The following is a 22,510-nucleotide window of genomic DNA, read 5'->3' as shown; positions in this document are numbered from 1 at the left end:
ACAGAGGAAAAAATTCAAGTAAAAGAGAAGGTCTCTCGAGCTAGTCAGACAGAGGAAGAAAGTTTAGAGCAGAAAAAGCCATCAGGGGAAAAGTTACAACAGGAGACTGCTACCAACACCTTTCTATCACCCCAGAGGAGCCAATCAGCTGGCAGCTGGAAGTTTGCTGGGGCCGCTGTGAGCCAATCAGCTGGAAGTTTGCTGGGGCCCCTTCGGCTGTGGCTCTCAACATCAAGCCAAGAGGGGGGAGCTGGGTGTGGAGCTCAGACAGTGGCAGCTTTGCCCTAGGCTTCCTGGTCACTGAGGGGAAGTGGCTCCTTAGCCTTCCTGGTCACTGAGGGGAAGTGGCTCCTTAGCCACCTGTCTCTCTCCCCCTCCCCTCTCCACTCCAGACCTGGATGCTTGCTCCCAACAAGTATTAATTTAGGAAAAAGAGACACTGTTATAGGCCCAGCTCTATATGGTCACAGCCCTAGTGACTGCTCCACAGGTTGCAGCAGATCTCTCTGTAAGGAAGCAGAGAGGGAATGGCTCTCCCAGACCAGGGAAGGCTCCGGAGGAAATGCCTTTCAGCTGGGTGAATAGAAGGTTGCCAGGAAAAGCGATCCTAGGCAGAGAGGGCCTCCTGTGCAAAGGCCCTGGGGTGAGAAGGGAGCTTGGTGAGTTACAGAATGCAAAGAAGGAATGTCTGTGTATTTGGAGCCCTGGTGCAAAAGAGCAGAGATGGGGTAAGGGGTTGGGCAGGGACAGGGACTAGGCAGGTCCAGGGAGGAGTGAAGTGGAAGGGGCCCTCTGGAAAAGTTCAAGGCACTTTCCCTCTATGCTCTGCAGACCCCTCATACTACCTCTGAGCCGTTATTGGTTGTTATCCCCATTTCACAGATGAGGTTCATAAATACACTGACTTGCTAAAGATGATACAGACCAATTTGGAGGAACTGAGTTAGACTCCTGAGCCACAGGGAAGCAGGGACAGATGGCACTGCCTGAGAGTGGGTGGGGAGAGTCACACTGATGCACGTGGGCTCCTAGGGGGGGTCACCCTGGAAAGCCCCTCCTTGAGGCCTGGGCCCAGCTTGTCAGAAGGGGTCACTTTCCCCAGAAAGGCCAGGGGCAGAAACCTCCAGCCTTGATCTGCCCGTAGGAGTGACCCCTCTGCAGGGGCCTGATATCCCTGATGCCCTGTGAGGCCTTTGAACGTCTTGACTCTGCCTGGTGCTAATTAGAACAGAGTGAGCACCCACTTTCAGTAGGATCCACAGGGTTCCACAGCCCCTTTTAGTCCTCCTGAGGACACTGTCAGGTCGGGATTGCTATTCCCATGTCACAGGTGAGGAAACGGAGACTGGGCCAAGTGGAGACACTTATTCAGGTCCCCCAGCTGGTGAGTGGGAACTTCCTGTCAAACCCTGGATGGATTCTTTTTCCTGAGACACATCAACAGGGACCCTGACCCAAAGTGAGGGGTCTAGTCCCCGGTTCTGCTCCTTCCTTCTGGCCCCCTGCCTTGTATATACATGAGGACACAGCCCTCTGGATCTTAGGCTCCATCTCAACATTTTTTTTCCTTTTTTTTTGGCCTTTGTGGCCACAAGCTTCTCAGATGACGGTTTCTCCTCTTTCCTATTTTGCCCTCCATAAAGTTTAGCTTGTCCCTGGGGCTTCGGGAAAGTTCTTGGGTGAATGGAGAGCGTGGCATTGCCGTCCCACGTGCTCACCTCACTGACACCTGTGTCTCTTCTTCTGGTCTTCCAGGTCAAAAGGGATCCCCAGGTTTGCCTGGCCCGCCGGGGCCACCAGCTGAGAAGGGAGCCACGGGGGCCCCAGGACGAGACGGAACCCCAGGTATGAATTTCCTGGCCTGGTCACCTTTTTTCCCTGCCTTCTCTGGGCCACGCTCTGAATTCCCTTTCCCTCCAGGTCTCCGGGGACCCCAGGGCCCACCAGGCATCAAGGGAGAGGCAGGTGAGTAGGGCCAGGGCACAGAGGGGCACATGGCCGTCTTTCTCAGTGACACTGGGCTACAGACAGGGACTCATGCCAGAGTCTGATGCCCTGGAGGGGTCTGTACAGGAGACGTGGCTGGCAGGAGGTCTTGGCTGGGCTGAGGCCAGGAGGCATGGAGGGAGGGCAGGGCTGGGCAGCAGCCCTCGGGGCGGGGTACAGACAGTGGGGCCTCAGCCTGGGCGGAGCTGGAGGGGTGTGGATGCTTCTCTTTGTCCTCCGTGCTATGAGTCTGAGCCTGTGAGTGTCACTGGGGAAAGTCAAGCTCCCTGGTTCAGCAGGAAATTAAGAGTTTGGCCTTGGCAATGTCACCTTAACTATCTGAGTCTCAGCTTTTTGTTTGTAAAAATGGGTTGAGAGGGCTCCAGGGGTTGCCAAGGGATTTGGGAAAATGGTATACACCCATGAAGGCTGCTGGGAAAGTACTGGGCCCCAGGTCTTAGGCTGCAGCCTTGGCCTGCTTGACCCTCTGCACACAGCACGGCAGGTGTGTCCGTCAGTGTTCCATCACTGTAACAAATAGCCTGAGGTCAACAACTTAACCAGAGAAAGTCTGACTTGGAATTTCAGCCCCTGGTCGCTTGCTGCATTGTTTCCACTAGGCCCATGGGGAGGCAGAACATCATGGTGGGGAGGAGCAAGCAGGAGCAAAGCTGCTTAGGGACAGGGACAAAATATACCCTTCAAGATCATGCCCCCAGGGACCTACATCATCCATGCAGGACCCTCTTTCTAAAGGTTCCACCACCTCCAAATAGCCCACTGGGTTATGAATCCATCCATGGCTTAATCCACTGATGAGCTCAGAGCCCTCACGATCCAGTCACTTCCTGAAGGGCCTACCTCTGTGCACCGCTGCCTTGGGGACAAAGCCTTCAACACATAAGCTTTGGAGCAGGAGGGCATTTCAGCAAGGCTGGGTCAGAGATTGCAGGGACAGAGATGTCCCTCCCCAGGGAAGAGATCCAACCCTGAGCCTGGTGAGGGTTTCAGCCCTCTCCACTTAGACCCTCCAGTTCCAAATTCCCAAAGGGCTGAGGCCTCTGAGATGTGAAGACGCAAAGTCAGTAAGACCTTTCCCAGCAGAGAGCAGAGGCGGAAGAGGGAAGTCAATAAATCAAAGGTCTGCAAGCCTCCAGGCCACTGAGGCAGAAAGAAAACCCAGCAGGCCCTAAGGAAGCTCAGAGGGACTGACTTGTGGAAGGAATTGAATACCTGGGAGCCACAGAACTATTATTCTAAGTCCCTAATGGGGTTTAAACAATAGGGAGGAAAGTTTCTGGCCTCCTCTCCCCTCCCAGAGAGGACAAATGGGAGAAGGACATGGGTTGGGTTACAGAGCTCCCCCTACGGAGGTCAACAACAGGGTGTGCTCTACCTCACACCCCCCCATCCCCACCAACCGTCTTACTTTTTATTTTGAGACAGGGTCTTGCTAAGTTGCTGAGACTTGCCTCGAACTTGCAATCCTCCTGCCTGGGCCTCCTGAGTCGATGGGATCACAGGCGTGCGCCACTGCACCCAGCTTCTGTGATCTTAATAAAACCAGGCAACCCTTCTCTGGCCCCATTCCTCCAGGGAACCCCCTGCGTAAAACAGCTTAAAGAAGTAACTTTAGTGGTGCCAGGGAGAGTGGGAGCCCAAGGTCGCCTGTGTCTTCCCACAGGTGCTGCTGCTCCCCCCAGGGAGAGGAGGAGAATCAGCTACTTGCTCAGGGCCTCTCCCTCCCCACCTAGTCTCTGCCCTCACTCTCTTCCTTTCTCAATCTCCCTCCTGGATCCCTCGATTTCCAACCCATCCTCACGGTCCTGCCCCTGCCCCTCCCGGCACAGAGCTCCCACCCTCCCTCCTCCAGGAACACCTAACACCCCACATGCTGACCTAGGATCTCTGGACCACGCAGGAAGGGACCATCATTTCTCAATTCCACTGTCATCCCGAGCACTGGAGCACTAACTACACACCTACTAAGAACCCAGTCATTAGCAGCCCCATTTTACAGATGAATAAATTGAGGTGCAGACTACTTAAATGGTTTTTCCACAGTCATCCAGCTTGCTGGGTGTTGGAGCTACAACTCCAATAAACTTGCCTTCCTCTATAGCTTTTCTTCCGCCGCCATTTGAGACACACGCCCAGGCACTGTCCAGCCTTTGGGAAGAGAGCAGATATTTTCCAGACCCTCCCAGGACTCGGCCATATACATTCATGCATTTGTGTGTGTGTGTGTGTGTGTGTGTGTGTGTGTGGTTGGGGGGTCTCTTGCTGGGCGCCCTGCCCACCTCAGGGGCAGCAGAATGTCAGCTGACTGAAGATCCCTGAGGGCACTGACTGACCTTGAGCTCTCCCTCCCTCTCCACAGGCCTCCAAGGACCCAAGGGCGAGCCTGGGGAGCAAGGAGCCACTGGTAACTCGAGCTTCCCCTGCATGGGATCAGGGATCAGTGCCTGAGTCCTGAGGCAGTTGCCCCCAAAGTCCTCTCTCCGGAGGGCCACCAGGACCCCAGAGGGTTAATGCCTTCCCCACAGTCCTATCCTTTCAGTCTTGATACACCGCATCAAGACCACCCAGGACCTGAGCTAATGTACCCCACAGCTGTCTCTGGGGACCCCTTTCCCCTTTCCTCCAAATGCTCCCTGCTTCTTTCACCAGGAGCCCATCCCTAGGAGGACACTCTGAGCCCACCTCACCGACCCTTCTTTTGCAGGGTCCCCAGGACCCCAAGGACAGAAGGGCAGCCAAGGCAGCGAGGGTGTCATGGGCCCCAAGGGGGACACCGGCGCTAAGGGGGACAAAGGAGACCTGGGCCTCCCAGGTAAGGGCACGCTGGGGTGTTGATGCTCATGGGGGGCCAGAGGGAGCTAGGGCCCAAGTTCAGTGACACTCCATCTACTCACTGCCCCCTGGGGAGGCCTCTGCCTATAGGCGCCCCTGCACACTGGGGAGAAAAGACAGGGTACCATGGGAGAGGGAGGACTCGGCCAGTCCAGGTACACCCAGCGTGGGTGGCAGAGCCAGGCTGGGAGCTCAGGGAGGACGTCGAGAGGTGGGCCTGGGAGGGGACTTGAGAAAAGGGCAGACTGGCGGTGAGGGCACAGGATTTGATTCCAGGAGAGGGGACACAAGTGGCCAGCAACCCCCATCGACAGCAGGTACTGTCTCCAGAGCAGGGATTCTCAGGCACGGCCACGTGTGGGAAGCACTCAGGTACTTGCTCTAAGTGCAAGTTGGGCCCAAGAGCCTCATTTAAATGCCCCCAGGTGATTCTGACCTTGAAGGTCTGGGACCACAGTTGGAGAAGTGCTGCTCCAGGGCTCTGGACTTGACAGAAAACCTTCATGCTCCTCATCTCTGGCCTCCTACAGCCCTGTCAGGGGTCTCTGGGTGCTGTGGGGGAGCCGGGCAGGCTTGGTTTCCATCCCTGCTCTGCTAGGCACCTTCCTTAACCCTTCTGACATCCAATTTCCTCATTTCAGAGAATGATGATCATTCAATTAAAATAACAATTAAATTATACACACCTTTCAGAGCAGTTATAAGGGCTAGAGATCATGTTTTCAAGCTGTCTGCCACATGGTAGGCACTAAATAAATAATAATAAATTAGTAGTAGAAGCAGTTATCCAGTAACAGAAAGGGAGGGGCTTCCGTTCCAAGATCAGACAGATCTAGTTTCTGATATGGTCACTAGCTGTGTGATCTTGGGCAAATGGCTTAACCTCTTTGAGCCTCAAGTTACCTAACAAAGGAGGATAATACTGACCTTAAGTAAGGATTAACTAAAAAAAGAATATAATACATATAAGATAGGTAACACTGTACCTGGCAGATAGCAATGATTGACTTTATTTAAAAAAAAAAAAAAAAAAGCTTGACTTCAAAAAGAAAACCCTGTTAGCCATCTTCAAATGTTTGAAAAGCAGTGGAAGGGGAGAACATAGATTTGGCTCTCGGGGGTGACCAGCAGAAGAATGAGGACCAATGAGCCAAAGTTTCAGGAGAACCAATTAATTATGCAGAGGTAAGGGGCTGACTCTGATGAACTGGGCTCTCACAGGTCTAGCAGGCAGCCCCCCACTGGGGAGGGAGGAAGGGCTGCTCACTCCTTCCTATGGGACCCACGTGGGCTCGGAGCGTTGCTGCACGCTTCTCTTTGCAGATGGGAAAGGGAACCTCAGAGAATCTAGGGTGGCTCCAGAACATCGCCAGAGGGGTGACAGCCAGGCCTTTGCCCGCTCGCCCTTGTCTGATCCACCTGGTTTCCCTGGGAACCCCCACCCAGACCCAGGCCTGAAATCGTGGCAGTGGGTTCGGAGAGGAAACAGCGACCTCAGTCCTCAGGAAGCCGCCCTCTGCCCCCTCCTGCTTACCCTGAATCCCTCTCTCCAGATCGCTAGCTTTTGCTTTCTCAGCGCCTGCGCAGTCCACCTAGTGAGACTAGCCCCTAGTGACACTGAGGTTTCACCTCCCTTCTTCACCCCAGTAGATCAGAACCGTCGCCTGGGTGAATTTTGAAGTCATTGCAACACAGCTGTTGGTCCACACCATATTGGAGAATTACATACAGGCAGCAGAATACTCTAACCTGATGGACGTGGTCCAGATCAATAGGCACCAACAAATTCCCCACATGGAAATAATCCCAGTCCCCTCTAATAGGTGCCATTGGACCCTTCTCCATTCACCATGAATGGTCAAGAACTGCCTTCTCTGCTGTTTGCACCTTAGGCTGCTATGAAAGATCTCAACTGAAACCAAGTTTCTTTTTACATTAATTAATTCATTTTTAATTGACAAATATGTGCATGTTTATGGGGTACAGTATGATATCTGGGTACAATTCAGGGTGTTTAGGTTACCCATCTTCTCAAATGTTTATCCTTTCTTGGGGATGAGAACATTAAAATTCCTTTTTTCTAGCTTTTCTGATTTACACCACTCATCCCCATGCTGTGTGACAGTGCCCTGGATGCTTTCCTCCTCACTAGCTGTGTCTCTGTGTCCATGTGCCACGTCCTTTATGATGGACTTATCTCCCATCAAGCATCAAGCATTCTTCTAAGTGTCCAACTATCTCAAAGAATTTAAATTCCAAGACTTGCACTAATTTCACTCCAAACCCAGGCCCAGCAAGGCCGGCTCTTTCTCTTCTCTTGGTAGCAATGGTGTCCCTGATCTTAATTCACTGGAGGGAAGGTTGGAATCCTCCTTGAGACCTCTCCAGAGCCATCTTACCAAAATGATAAAACAGAGTTTTTTTTAAAACAAAATCTCCTCCCAAGTGTCTATTTGAGATCCTAAAAGATTGTTTTGGGGTGATATTGTCTTCCTTAGACCTTCATCCCACTCTGTCCCAGGGGCGTGAAGCTGGACATCCCACTTGCTGACAAGGGAATGTCAGCAACTTAATAAACACTAGCCACCCAGTGGCCCTGTGTGGTGTGGCCAGGGAGGGCTGCGTGGCTCTCTTCCCAACCAAAAGGCACTTTGGGAAGCAGTCACAGAGACCTGCTCCTGTGAGGAGCCAACCTTGATTGATATGCACCAGGCACTTCCAGGAAAGGAGGAGGGAGCGATGGAGGACTCAGGAGAGGACAGGGTGGATGAGCCCCGAATGCTGATAGCAAGTGGAAAATTTGGAATCTTGAGTACCAGGAAAGCCTGTGTCTGGTGTGCTGGCGGGAATAGAAGCTGGGGCAATGTTCTTTCTCTCCATCAACAATGCCCCAGAGTTGTGATTCTCAGCATTTGGGATCTGCTTTCTAGAACATTCAGGTTGCAGTTTGAGAGGGTTTAAAAAATAATTCCCCAAATGCAAAACTGCTGGTTAAGCCTGGGCTGTGTCCTCCCCTGGGGAACCAGGGCTCTGATTCAAGTCCTGAGAGCTGGCTGCAGGGCCCTCTGCCCACCACTGGCCATGCCAGGTAACTTTCCAGCCCTTCATGAGTGTGTGTCTTGCCTCTGGGGAAAGGTGGTGTGCAGTCATGTTTTCTATCTCTGATCACCAAGTAGGAGGTCAAGGGGTTTTGAGTTTGGAATTTGTGTGGGGTGGCAGTATCTGAATTGGACCTCCTGGCTGGCTTCATCATGCCTGACCTTGACCCTTTTCTTTCCAGGAAGCAAAGGAGACATGGGCATGAAAGGAGATACAGGGCTCATGGGACCCCCTGGGCCCCCGGGGAGTAAAGGTGACTCTGGGAGCTCAGGCCCACAAGGTAAGAGGCGTGTGGTCAGGGCCACTGACCTGTAGGTGTATATTCCCCTTTTCCTCAGCAGGCTGAGCCAAAGGGAGACAATTCCTGAAAGTCTTTCTTTGTTTTAGGTCCACCTGGCCCTCTTGGAGACAAGGGTGATAAAGGTGAGGACTGTGGCGTGTGGACCGCCTGGAGCTGGGGCAGTCAGCTGGCTGCGTTGGCACCTGGGCCGAGTCCCGTCGAGGGCCAGACTGTGAACCCCCGGGGACCTGGGGGTTCTCAACACCAAGCTCTTCCTATGAGGAATAGAGGAGCCAGCGAAGGGCTAGAGCTTCACCCCACTCTGCCACACAGGGCATGTGCTGGATCTCGGAGTCCCTAGCACATCCACAAGTCCCAGACTCCACGACAGTGAATGGAAAAAGGCACTCGCTGGCCCCAGATGGTTAGAGCTGCAGAGGGAGCTCTCAGGGGTTAGGAGTTGCATGTCCCACTGCCGAGAACTCAGGCATGAGGGGTGGGGGCAGCCAGACCCTCTGCCAACCACCCCCAGACTTGTGGTCACCACTTAACTTCCAGGAGAACTTGGACCGCAAGGTGTTCCAGGCCATCCCGGTGCAGCGGGACCATCGGGTCCCAAAGGTGAACCTGGCAGAACTGGCTCACCTGGAGTAACAGGTGAGGTCGTGCAGCCCACGGTGGGCATGGGGGGGTGTCCAGGCACACACCCAGCCCAGCCCTCATGTTCTCTGTGGGGTGTGTTGTCTAGGACCACAGGGGAGTCCCGGGAGACCAGGAGACCAGGGTATGAAAGGAAGCAAGGGAGACACAGGTAAGATGGGGTGGGGAGGTGGGGGGTTTCTGGGTGTCAGTGGGGACACTGCTGGAAGAGTCCTCCATGGAAAGAGACAGAGGGTCATCTGAGCCCTGACCCCTGGGGATCCCTGATTTAGGGGGTCAGAACCCCTGGCGCTCAAGGTCCCTGGGCTATTCTTCCTCTGCCCAGAGTTCCCAGAGGGCCTTGAATGTCATGACCAGACTCCAGCCTCCCAAAGAGGGAGGGCGCCTTGCCCTGGGGGGCATCCCACACAGTGTCCACTCCTGCCTGCTGAACTTCAGCAAGGTTCACTGAATTCGGGCAGGAGGATCAAGACACCCTTATTGGCATGTTCTCCCGGGGATGCTGGAGCATGCTGGCCTTCCGTAACCTCATGCCAACTTTGGTCAAGGTTATGTACTGTCATGGAAGGGTATTCATGCCAATTTAGTCTTGGCCATAGGCCCTGTACCAGTGTGGTCTACTTTGTAAACCACTGTACTCATGTTGTCCAATCTTTAGGTTTAGGTTCCTGCATTGTGTCCACTTAGCCTAGAAAGTCCAGGCCACTGTGTTGGGTGGTGGCCACTCAAGATGTCCCCAGATACACAAGGTGGTGCAAAAAACAGACTTCAGGTGCGCTCTGGCGTGGAGAACTGTTGCATGCCATTTGGAAAGCAAGGTGCAGGCAGAGGGTGCTGTGGGGGTGCAGGGTGGACAGAAGGGGCCGTGTGTCTGCTGGATGTTCTGTGGATGGCGGATGGCGTAGAAGGTGTGTGCTATGTGAGGCAAGCTGGTGACTCGCCCAGGCTGTGCTTCTGACCCATTTCCGGCTGGCCCTTCACAGTCCTAGTTGATGGAGTAGGCGATTCACTCATTCACCCCCCCGCATTCATCACTGCTACATGGGAAGCCTTGGACTCTGGGCCTTTGATCTTTGGAGTTTTTCCTGAAGGTTATTGGGAGCCATGACAAGGACACGTTCTCTGTCCTTCTACTCCATCCAGCCTCAGAGCCATTATCTCCTTCATGGACTGTGTGTTGGTGTGGACAGGGCCCTGCCAGGTGGTATCCCATGTAGATGCCACCAGAAGGCCACTAACAAGTTCTCACCTTGAGAAAATCTCCCTCTGTCAGATGTCCCTCACTTCTTGACTGTCCTTTCTGATCTTACAGTTCCACCTTCTCTGGTCCCCTCTCTTTGGGTCCATCTGACTTGGGGCCTGAAGCGCTCTTTCCCTAGGTTTTCTGTGTGGCTTCCTGAGGAAGACTGGTTTTCCTCCCTCCATTAAAGTAGTGGTCACTCTCTGCTCCTGATCCATGGCCAGACCCAGAGCTCTTGGCTAAGCCAGAATATTGAGCAACAACATGACTTTACTCACTGAGGCACTGTGCTCACCCCGAGACCCCATGTCTGGGTCTCCCACTGTCTGAAGCAGGGAATCCCACCCTGAATGCTGCATCCTGGGACCGTGTGTACGGTAAGAGTGGCCCATGATATTGAGCATTTCCATGAACACCCTACCAACTAAGCACTCTATTTAGTGATGTTTTATGGTAAATTGCTCAAAGGCAAGCAGCCAGTTAAGATGGGCACCCATGGTTGGAATCTAGGCTGTGCTGATTGGAAGCTTGTGGTCTTATCCACGCCACTCCATCCTGCGGTCTTCCTCTCCAACAGTTTCCATCAGGAGACTCTGACAATGTCACCTTCCCCCTTCATCCTAGTTCAGAAAGGATCAGAACAAAAGCAGTAGTAGCTTTTCCCAATCTTAAGAGGAGACCTAAAGCTCTAGGGCCCTACATGGTTCACCCATGCCAACGTTAACGTAAGATGCCACAGTCTGAGGATCAAGTCCTTGTGTGTCTGTTGAGTATCTATGGGTTCGTCACTAATCATCCCTAGTGATAAATATCAGCCAGCCAAACTCTAAGGGTCACCCCCTAATTCTGACTGCTCAGGTAAACACGATGAATTTCGTTTTCAATTTAGAACACATGATAATGACCATATATATAAAATCAGAAAGGTGGCCTTGATCAAGGGACAGATCATCTCTGTGGACCTCTCAGAGGGGAATTCCAAGAGAGGAATATCTGGTCTGTATATCATGTCTGAGTCCAAGGCTACTGAATTTCTGGAGAGATTAGATGTGCTGATTTCTGAAGCAGGAGAAGGAGGAGTGGAGGGGAGGGGGAGTCAGATCTTCCCAACATGAAAGACAATGTACACTTGTCAATGTCAGGATGCTGGTATTCCCCAAACGAAAGTTACCATGGTGATTGTCCCATTCTGATGCATCAAGCCAGGTTTTCAAACTGATGTATTTCCCATTTTGTAAATAAGATCATTAATCTCTCAAGAGAATATCTAGGTATTTTGGATGAAAACAGATAAATTAGAGTGTGTTGGTTTGACCTAGGTGACAGCTAGATTTCATTATTGTGCATTAATTATGACTAATAAGAGCTCCATTTATTATGAACAGTGCCTCTGGGCCAGGCACTGTGTGCAGAACTTGACTCCTACGATCTTAGTTCATCTAATCCGCACACTTGAGTGTTAGCCTTCCTACTTTGCAGCCAAGGAAGCAAAGGCTCAAAGAGGGTAAGGCCTTTGCTCAAGGGCTCATGATTAGCATGCATTGACTCTCGGAGTTAATCCTAAAATCTGATTACAAAATTGTGCTTTTCTAGATTTTGTTGTGTCAAATGGCACACCGTTATTCTAATTTGTTGAACAGAAGAGCCTTGAGCTCTTCCTGAACATTTCATCCTATGATAGGTAAATCCTGGCTCAGTCGCCAGACCTCTTTCCTACCTATTTTCTCATCTGCATCTCAATGGATTTATGTCCAACACATAACAATTAGAATCTTCTAGGACATTTCATTTTCATATTGAGGCAAAGCCAAAGTGCAAATAACTTGAGATCTATTTTCTCGTCAGCATGTTAAGATGTTTTACCATAAAGATAAGCAATAAAGATAATCCATAATAACATTTAAGCCCTATATCCTGAACATATTTCTCAGTTTATTCCATTCCACACTCAGCTTGGGAAGGTGGAATGTTCCCACTTATTTGTACCTCATCTCTGTCTGATTAAAGAAAAAAACAGGAAATTCCATTTTTTCTGCTGGGAAGATAAACTCCATATTTTATTAAGTAAGACATTATTTCCAGCGGAATTTTCTCTAATGTTAATTTCCTTCACCTGACAGTAACAGACTCCCATCCAAACCCCCAACTTAAGTTTTCCAGATTTTTCTCTTTCAAAAGATTGCAAAAAAAATAATAATAACTGAACTTTAGCTCTACATCCCTGAGCGACTTTGAAAAGTCTAGTTTGGAAACAAAGCAGGACTCAGTTTTGACTTGAAGTCATGACATGACTCTTTCTGCCATCTCCCTTCTATGAAGTGACTTTAGAAGAAGTCAAATCATTTAAGCTCCAAAACACCAACCCAATCAGAAATTTTTCATCTCAATGGATTTATGTCCAACACATAACAATGAGAATCTTCTAGGACCTTCCATTTTCACATTGAGGCAAAGCCAAAGTGCAAATAACTTGAAATCTGTTTTCTCATCGGCATGTTAAGATGTTTTACCATAAAGATAAGCAACAAAGATAATCCATAACAATTAAGCCCTATATCCTGAACATATTTCTCAGTTTATTCCATTCCTCATAACTGAATACTCAGGTAGTTCAAGAACTTATTAAATTTGACCAAGTCAGATTACTAAATAGTCACTTAAAAAGTCCTCCTAATTTTCCTCTATGTTTCTTAGAGACATCTGAGAAGTCTACACACATCCAAGTTGTAGGTCACCTGTCCAACATATCACTTCTTAACACACAGCTCAATTTTTCACGTATTAGATTAATCCTAACGTTGTCAGGCTGCACACAGACTGTAAGTCAAGATGGTATTTAAGGAAATTTCTTAATGTATTGGGCACTTCTACATTTAACTCAGAATCAGGAGGCCTGACCTTCCACTTGGGCTTGCCCCTGACTAGCTGGGTAACTGTGGGCCAGGACTTGATCTCACTGGGCATCGGTATCTTCTTTGGTGGCATAGGATTAGTATAGAGTGTAGCGGTCCCCACCAGCTGGACAGCACTCTGAGTGTGGAATAGCTATTTCCCCTCAGAGCAGAGAGAAGCTGACTTCCATCAGAGCATCTGTGGAACACTAAGCAAAGGGAATATGCATGCTCTAACCATTCTCTAGAGATGGGGGGATCATTTCCCTAAAAATACTTTGCAAATAAACCTTTGGGCTTCTCAGCTTTATAAGTGTGTGATTTCCAGTTTGCTGGGGTTTATACCCATTCTGTGGTTGAAAAGGAAGAGCTGGTATCTGTGATTTCAGAGCATGCAGTTCTAGATCTACTTTTCAGCTCAACCATTCCTTGCACCTATGTGTCGTAGCCAATCTAGTACGGACACTGTGTTGGTGGATAGTGAAGTGATTACTGTCCCGTGATCATTTAGTCAGTCTACCAACATCTACTTAGCCAGCAAGGCCCAGAGAGAAATCACACAAAACAAAATTCTGATTTCTTCCCCTTGAAGGAAGAGCTTTGAAGACTAAATTGACACTCATTAAACGCATCTCAGAAGGCATGTAATCAAGGACCAAACTCTTGTCTTGTGAACTGTGGTACCCATGAGAGCCCAGGATCGGGTGGGGATGGCATATCCTACAGGGATAGGAAGGCTGCTCTGAAGAGGTAGGCTATGAACTGGTCCCTACAGAATGAATGAGATTGAGGGACTGGGGTTGTAGCTCAGTGGTAGAGCACTAGCCTAGCATATGTGAGGTACTGGGTTTGAAGCTCAGTACCACATAAAAATAAATATATTGTGTCCATCAAAAACTTAAAAAGAAAGAATGAGTAAGATTTGCTTAGGGCAGTGCTACTCAAAGTGTGGTCCCTGGACCAGCAGCATCAGCATGCCCTGGGAGCTTAAGAAATGCAGATTCTCAGATCCTCAGCTCAGTGCCACTGACTCAGCCACTCAGGGTGGTGTATTATGTTGTTTTTCAACAAGTCCCATCCAGGTGATTCTGATGCACACTCTAGGCTACTTCACCTCTCTTAGGGGAAAGGGATGGCCCAAAGGAATCTGGAGGTATCTCAGGGACCAAAGGACAGCCTGAGTGAAACTTCAGCAAGGGGTGAAGGTGGCGTGCTGGTGGAGCAAAGGCAAGGGCAGGGTACAATGGGAGGCCATGCAGCGGGACTTCACCATGAAGTCCTGTTGGATAAATCACTTGGCATCTCTGAATGTCAGTTTCCTCCTCTGTAAGGAAAGGAAATAACACTACCATGTGGGGTAGGTGAAAGATGGAAGGGGGTGGCATGGGTAAAGCCCCTGGCACCGTGCCTGGTACAATGCAGTCAGCAGCTAATGCTGAGCCCCCTGGAGGTCAAGGACTGGGAAGGAAGATTGTGGGGAACAGAGTAGGGGGTCATCAGATGGGCCTCTGTGGCTCCCGGCTTCAAGAGGTCGTTTGTTGTACAGTGTTTTAAAGGACAGCTGGAGAGGTGTACGTCTTTGAGTGCAGACAATAGGGGAGGTTACAGTACTCCAGGGTCCCCGAGACTTGCTTCTAGTGACAGGCTCTTTGAGGTAGAGACTGCTGCAATATGGTGCCCTCCAGGATGGGGACAGAACATGCCAGAGTTGAGATGTGGACCATTTTCCTATTTAATGACCCCCTGGTCAAGAACTATGCTATTCAGAGGTAAGTAAGCAAAATAGAGATATTGGCCACCTCTTCAGGTGGCCTCAGCTCAGTACTTTGAGGTCAACAGCAAAGATTTCCCTGTGCCTATTCAGAGCCTCCACCGCAGTGCCAGACACAGAGACACTTGGCTCCTGGAGGGAAGACAGACGTGTACAGGGTCTGTGGGGTCCTCGTGACACCATTTCTTTAGCACTGGCCTGACATTCACCTCCGCCCTTAGCAAACATGACTCCACTTGGGGCTTCACAACGGCTTCACGGGGCAATGGGGAGAATGAGAGAAGAAACAGACTCCAAGCAGGGTCATCCGGTTCAAGGTCACAGAGCCAGGAGAGGGCAGAGACGGACTCAACCAGGCTGCATGACCACTGGGTCAGGACAGCTAGGGCCTGTCTGCCAGCGACTGACCTCAAAGGCACCCAGAACCTCTCTCTGCCTCAGTTCTGTTCCCATCCCTAGCCTGAGGGGTGGAGTGGCTGCCCTCTGGGAACCTGCCAGGGATTTCTGCTGCTCCTGGCTCTAAATGCCCCTCCTCAGGCAGCACCAGGCCTCTTGGGCGTCTTCTGAGATGCTGCTGGGAACCAAGATTTCTCTGGCTCATCCCTAGAAGCAGTTCTCAAGAGGCCTACAGGCTGACCAGCACACACCACAGTGCTCAGGAAATTCAGGTAGTAAGTTGGCAACAGGAGCAGGGCAGGTAAGAAGGTCCCCCAGAAACTGCAAAGAGGGTGACTGAGCTCCCTGGGGGCTCTGGTGCTCATCAGAAGGGCACTCTGTGATGAGGGCCGTGTCTTGGGTGGGAAGCCGGTCCAGGGCACGGCATGAGCACAGATGCTTGTGAATAGCTGTTGGTGTCCCCTTGTTACTCTCCTGGGACAGCTGCTTGGTAATGAACTTGCATTTCCTCAAGTTGGTGCAACTGTCCTGGGGAGTCCTAGCGCTCCAAAATAAGTCAATGTTTGCCCTGAAAATGGAGAGTCCACGATATTGCTAAGTGAGTCAATTGTGATCCACAAAGTGGTCCCAGCAGGAGACAGTGGGTCTTTTGCAAAGTTAATTGAATAAAGGGATGAATGGGAAAGAAGGAGGTAGAAAAGTAAAGAAAGATGGGAGGAAGGAAGGAAGGAGGGAGGAACCTCTCACATTAACCACAAATAGAACCATCACCAACCATGTGTTTATTATTTTTTCCTTTTTCTGAACATAAAAACCTTTAGCCACATGAATCTTTACCCATTCTGGAGGCCACCAGGAATAAACCAATAAGTACTTAGGGAGCATCTACTAGGGGTGAGGACACCCCCAATCTCTGGGTGGTCACTAAGTTCCCTCCACAGCCTTCTGGAAATGAAGATAACTTTATTTCCAAATCTTCTCTCAATTCTCTTCAATAAATATCTCTCCATAAAATGTAGTAGGAAGGGGATTGGAGGAGACACCAAGTGAGGGTGCTGGTGGACAGGGAAGGCCGGCCGGTGAGTCTGGGGTCTGCTAATCCAGCACCCTGCTATTTATACGCCAAACACCCCCAACTCCATTTATCGGCAGCCTGTCTTCTTTTATGTTCTGCTGAAGAGGTTTTCAACAATCGTGGAGAACCAATGTATCTTTCCATCTGCATTAATCAGACAAAAGGTAGAGAGTGTCTAAGATTAAAAGTGTCTAATATCGAAGTTTTATTATCTTCTTTGTTTTGATCTTAGGAATTCAAGGACAGAAAGGGACAAAAGGAGAATCAGGAATCCCAGGTAAAGGGCTGGCTTTGTTTTAATTTCTCAGAATCATGACTGGTGAGTCCTGCGTGCTTGCAAGTTGAGTCTTACTGACTTTGAAAGCATAGCTGTGACCTTCCCTCAAAGTTGAGGCTGAGACTCTAAGGTTCTGCCATCGAAGCCCTGATTCTTCTCTTGAAAAACCTGGAAAGGGCAGCAAGTCAGAATCCACTGTCGGGGCTGGGGGCGAAGGGGCTGAGGGTGGCAAAGGGTGGCTCGTGAGCTGCTGTTGCAGGTGCTGGCTCCAGCCTGTGTAGCCCCCATGGAGCTGGGCAACCTCCGTCTCCTACTCACGGTTGGGGGCTTCCACATCCCCTGCTTTGGTCTTTTTTCTCAGCTCCTGAAACCTCACTGTCCTCCCCCTGCTGCATCTTCTAGGCTGTCAGTATCGACCTTACATACTGAGCACTTGCTTATAGTTGGTTACTGAGCTCAGCACTTACCATGCAGTATTTCTAGTCTTCTCAACAGCCTGGCCTTAGTGAGTGCTGTTTAGTCCATTTTATTACTATAATGAAATACCTGAGCCAGGCCAGTTTTATAAAGAAAAGAGGTTTGTTGAGTTCACAGATCTGGAGGTTCAAGGGCATTTTGCTGGCCCTGGTGAAGGCCTCATGACGAATGGTATCATAAGGGTGAGAGTACACATGGGATGGAGAGATCATATCTCCAGACAGGAAAAAAAAGTCTGGGGCAGTATCCCCAGTTGGCCTAAGGACCCCTCACTAGGCCCCAGCTCCCAAAGGTCCCATGTCTTCTTAACCCTGAGGACCCAGTTCCCACACATGAATCCTTGGGGAATGCACTCAAACCATATCCAATCCATAACAAATGCTGAAGCAAAATTTCTCAGACAAATTTCCAGAGCAACTTTTCTTCTTCGTGAGTAATATATTGTATGACTATGTTAATTTACTGAAGGAGACACTGGCCTAGGAATGTTCTAGCAAATTCTCCCCAAATGACTAGAATGTCTATAAAATTATGTCATCTGCTGAGAATGGACTGCAGAATGTCTGGAACTTGGCCAGCCATTCCCACCTGCGTATTCTCAATAGCATTGATTTAGGATTAGGGAGCCTAAACAGCCCCCAGCCGGACTAAGCTACTGGCTAAATGTTCAAGGAGCCCATTCACGGGGAACCTGGTGGTTAAGGGGAACCTGGTGGTTAAGAGTAACTCGTGGATGAAACACCAAGATCCTTGGGTCCACCTTGGAGAAGCAGAGAAGGACATCCACAGGGTGATCTCTCTCCTCTCGGCCCTTCAGGCATAAAGGGAGAAATGGGAAGAACCGGGTCGATAGGTCTTGCAGGACCACCTGGACGGCCTGGACCACCTGGACCATCTGGCCTGACGGGGAGCCCAGGACAAAAAGGTGAGGCTTGTCTTGTGATTCATGGGTTCCTGGGAGACTGGCCTTGCTTTCAGGGCATACGGGTTTTCAGAACCCAAGCAGGGGAAGCTTCTTCAGTCCATTGGCAGGATTATGTGCTGGGGTTGCCCTGGGCACTGAGCACAGGGCAGGGACACAACACAGCCCACCTGCCAAGAGCGCTCCAGCCACGCCCAGCCATGCCCTTGGCCTCCCCAGCATCCATGACCAACTGGATGGTTCTGTGCAGGAGTAACCCCTGTCCCACTCCCGTGCCTCATACCCGTCAAACATCCCTCCACAACCCAACTGCCATCCTTCCTACCATAGCTCAGGCCCATTTCTCCCTGCTCAACCATTGGTACGAGGGCACATCCCAGTCCCCACGATGCCAGGTCACAGGTGAAGCTGGAGGAGAGAACTGGCCCCCACTTCCCCGCATCCTCTTGTCCCTGGATCCTCCAGTCCACTCCCGGCAAAGGAGAGCAAGGGCATCCTGGCTCTGTGGTTCCTTCAAATTGTGTGGGTTTTCTCCTCGCAACAGGATCTTCTGGGCCGCAAGGAGAAAAGGGAGAAAAAGGTCAAAAAGGTAATCGATATTTCCATTTTCTTTATGCTTTGGAGTCAGTTCCATATTGGAAAATTGTGTGTGTGTGTGTGTGTGTGTGTGTGTGTATGTGTGTGGGGGGGAGTTTCCCAGACTCCTGACAGCAGTCAGCCGGGGATTGCTCTTCTATAGCTGGAGGACTTCCAGAAATGGACAGGGAAAGCCTGCGTTGACACAGGCCCTGGGAGGTTCTTCACCTCTCCCCCCGTGTTTTCTCACCCAGGCACATCCTTCACACATGCCAGAATCGTCGGCAGCAGCAATCGTGGTCGGGCTGAAGTTTACTATAACGATGTCTGGGGGACAATTTGTGATGACGGCTGGGACAACTCTGACGCCACCGTCTTCTGCCGCATGCTGGGTTTCTCCAGGGGAACGGCCCTCGGCAGTTTTGGGGGCGGTAAGTGAATCATCCAGCAGGGGCCTCTTCCTGGGGGTGCTCAGTGGTGTGTGGACAACCTTTGATTTCAGGTGACTCGGTGTGGCTTGGGTTAGGAGAGGAGTATTGTCTCAAGCTGCAGAAGCTCAGTGCTCTGGACTTATCTCCTTCAACTTGGCACCCCCCCCCCCCCGGGGAAAGATGCCCTCTCTTTCCTAGCCCTGACAGTGAAGGCTTTACAAGATTAAGATTGGCCTGGTTGGGTCAGTGTCCATCTGGTCCTGGAATCAGAATGCCACATGGGTATTTTCAGGAACTGACTCTCCAAACAAAGGAGAAAATGGAGGCTAGGTGAAAACATTCTCTGTGTCTGTCCAGAACCCAGATTCCCAGCGATCTTGGCTGTGAGCATCTTTAAGGAATACCTGAGAAGGCTGGGAGTAGCTCCGTGCTTGCCTAACTACTTACTAATGAATTTACGGAAGATGTCTTGAGGTGCTAGACATCAGCTCAGCTTATGTCTTTTTTATTTTTTTATAGTCAGAGGTGAAATCATCAGCAAAGAAATTAAGTCCCCTGGCTGAGCCCCTTTCTTTGCTCCTAGGAGCTGACTAAGCACAGACACTAGACTGGTCACCTCCCGCAAAAGCCCTCTGCCTTTACCCTACCCCAAAGTGTACACTTGCTTTCTAATCTGGATCCAGTTGGCTATAAAATGCCTTTAAAATACACATTTTCCTCATATAGATTAACCTATATAAAGTCCCGTTGGTGTGTAAATGACTGTAATCAAGTAATGTAACTGTTTTCAATCTTATCAGAAGTGAGAGGGTTTGACAGAGCTGTGGAAGCTTCAGACCTCTGACATGGCGTGGTTTAAAAGGCTCTGGGAAAGGTGGAGACCGTAGCAGGCTGGGGGACCCTCGGGGGAGATTTCAAATGGATGAAGGATTACAGCTCTGAGCGAGGGTTCTATCGAAGATAGAGAACAGAAAGGAATCAAAGTCAGTACAAAAGACCAGACTAGCTCTGAACACGTTGGGCCTGACCTGATGTGGAGGAGGTGGCCATCTACCCCAGACGAAGCTCTGCTTTGACCATAATCCCTCTCTCCTCTCCACCTTGCTTCCTCTGTCTCAAGGAACTGGGAAGATCTGGCTGGACGATGTCGCCTGCACAGGCTCAGAATGGACCCTGTGGAACTGCAATAAGAGCAACTGGGGCTCCCACAACTGCAACCACAGCGAGGACGCGGGCGTGGACTGCAGCTGATGGGAGCCCTGAGCTCACGGCTCTGTCCCCAAGGTGTCTTTGGGCTCACACATACGTGGAAAGGAGGAAAGCACTTGGATGGTTCCCTGGGATTGGCTGGGGAGGGATCATCAATAAAGCTCCAGGGGTGACCTGGCAATGCCGTGGGCTGTGGGTGAACACCAGAGGTAGTACCATCCATCCCTCACTGATAGATGGTTGTGTGCCCGCTCAACATGCACCCCGTTTCCTGGAATTATCACAGGCCAGTGCACACGGGGATGGCCTCAACTTTTACACTAGGGGGAGGGTAGGCATGGAGGGTGCCTTGCAAAAGATCACCTGTTGTCGCAATGGGTCCCGACCATCCTTCAGCCATGGACATCTCCGAGAGCTCCCTCCCCCTTGCCCCGTCTTTAGCCAGGCAGCAAATGAAGAGGCTGGCCGGCAGGTGGCACCCGGTGGCACGATCAACTCGAACTGTGGTTTTCAGCCAGGAGATGAGCTCTCATTAGGATGGGAGCTCCATCTAGGCAGTGACTTTGGTCTGTTTAATCAACCCCAGTAGGGACTCGGGAAATATTTATTGAATAAATGACTAAATTAAACTAAGTAGGTAAGGAGCTCACCCTGAGAGCCTGGCTCCCCTCCCCTGCAGCAGTCTTCCCAGGGATGCATATGGAATTCCATGGCCTCTCCGTCTCTTTTGCTGGGAGTCAATAGTGTATTTGAAGGTGGAATCTAGGAGAGCCAACTGCATGTGCCACGTGACTGCACAGTCACCATTCCCTCTTTTTTTTTTCTTTTTTTAGTTGTACAGGGACACAATACCTTAATTTTACATGTTTATTTTATTTTTTTATGTGGCCCGGAGAATCGAACCCTGTGCCCCACACGTGCTAGGTGAACACTCCACCACTGAGCCACAACCCCAGGCCACCATCACCTCTTGACTGGTGAGGAAGCTCAGCCTTGGAGCGTTGGGGATGTTACCCAAAGACAATTGCAAATGGCAGAGCCAAGTTAGAAACCAGGAAGGGAAGAGAGATGACTCCATCTCTCAATCACTTAGCAACCCAGGAACAGGGTGAAAAGTATCCCCCGCAGGGACATGTTGGGGCTCTTCCGTGTGAGACATCATCCAGCCCCCAGAACTCAATGGCACTTTTAGATTTTAGCACCATTGCTAAAGTGGCAGGGGACAGGAACAGTTTGGCCCTTGATGAGCTCTATAATGGCAGAAGCCTCTATAATGGTGCACTTCTGGGGGACACACGGGACAAGGGAGTGGTAAGTCAGAGAGGAAGACAGACATTTTAAGCTGTTTTGTGGGTCCCTGGACTCGCTGCATATTTTGCAAATGTACAGCTAATTCAGCTTATCAGCCCCCACCTCCCCTTTAAAACTGTTCCAAGAAGCTTTTGTTCAAGAGAAGGAAAGGGCAGACACGTTCTGATCTAACAGCATCTATACCATCTGAACCTCAGAGCTGACTTCCTCAGTCTCTTGAGGAAGAGAGAGCCAGAGAAAGAGTTGAAAGTAGAAATACTCTCCCAAGTTTTTGCATTTAGCTCATCAAAAGCCGTGCCTGGCCGACTTGATCCTGGCTGTTTAAGTGAGGGCAGTCTGAGCTGAGCAAGCAAGAAGGGCCCGGGAATTGGGGGAGCCCCTCACTCCCACCAGTGGATGGTGGGAAGGGAGAGTGAGGAGGCAGAATAGAGGGAGGGTCCTTCCTGCAGGCTCAGGCCCAGCTCCGTGATCCTCATTTTCTATCCCAGGATCTGCCTCCTCCAGGAATGATGGACAGGAGTGGGGGATTGGTTCCTGCTTGGGAAAACCCCTTCCTCCATTCCTAGGGATGCTATCTTGACCTTTGACCCTGACAAGGACACCAGCCTCCTGATTCTGCCCTTACTGCACCCTGGGGGGCTCATTCCTGAGGACGTCTTGCTGTCAGGGGAGGGAACCCGCAACCCACACTCAGCATTTGCAGCCCCAGGCCTGACACTCTGTGTGCTGTGGTCAGCTCTGGGAGAAACTCAGGGTTAATCGTAGCCATGTTCTCTGTCACAGGGACCTTTCAGAATAGTGAGGAAACCAAATTAATCAAATAATTACAAGTAAATGCAAACCAATGTGATGAATGCTAGGAAGGAGACACCAATGGCCCATTGGAAACAAATGACTGGAAAGGGGACTTGGTTAGAGGAGGTCCGGGAAGATAGGCTGATGTTAGCTAGACGAAGGAGGAGGGATGGTCCCAGGCAAAGGAATTGGCATGCGCAAGGGTCCTGTGGCAGGAGGAATGGGGTGAGTAATAATGTGCTGAAGAAAGACTGATGTGGC

At 50.6% G+C, this 22,510-nt stretch overlaps 1 protein-coding gene across 1 annotated transcript in view; it reads left to right on the top strand.

The window, feature by feature from the left end:
- Marco (macrophage receptor with collagenous structure) overlaps positions 1-20,324 on the top strand; it is a 38,580-nt gene extending 18,256 nt beyond the window's left edge. Inside the window, exons 5-17 of the mRNA XM_046456861.1 lie at positions 1,756-1,845; positions 1,921-1,965; positions 4,367-4,411; positions 4,712-4,819; positions 8,120-8,218; positions 8,326-8,361; positions 8,777-8,875; positions 8,967-9,029; positions 16,484-16,528; positions 17,823-17,930; positions 18,472-18,516; positions 18,758-18,934; positions 20,055-20,324. Of these exons, the coding sequence (XP_046312817.1) occupies positions 1,756-1,845; positions 1,921-1,965; positions 4,367-4,411; positions 4,712-4,819; positions 8,120-8,218; positions 8,326-8,361; positions 8,777-8,875; positions 8,967-9,029; positions 16,484-16,528; positions 17,823-17,930; positions 18,472-18,516; positions 18,758-18,934; positions 20,055-20,185 (1,091 nt within the window). The 3' untranslated portion in view covers positions 20,186-20,324. The remainder of the gene's footprint in view (positions 1-1,755; positions 1,846-1,920; positions 1,966-4,366; positions 4,412-4,711; positions 4,820-8,119; positions 8,219-8,325; positions 8,362-8,776; positions 8,876-8,966; positions 9,030-16,483; positions 16,529-17,822; positions 17,931-18,471; positions 18,517-18,757; positions 18,935-20,054) is intronic.
- The last annotated feature ends 2,186 nt before the right edge of the window (positions 20,325-22,510 follow it).

This window comes from Marmota monax, unplaced genomic scaffold, assembly GCF_021218885.2.
Source record: "Marmota monax isolate L192 unplaced genomic scaffold, Marmota_monax_Labrador192_F-V1.1 WCK01_AAM20220418_F8-fsc00121, whole genome shotgun sequence".
Taxonomy (NCBI): domain Eukaryota; kingdom Metazoa; phylum Chordata; class Mammalia; order Rodentia; family Sciuridae; genus Marmota; species Marmota monax.
This window is presented reverse-complemented; position numbering and strand designations above follow the sequence as displayed.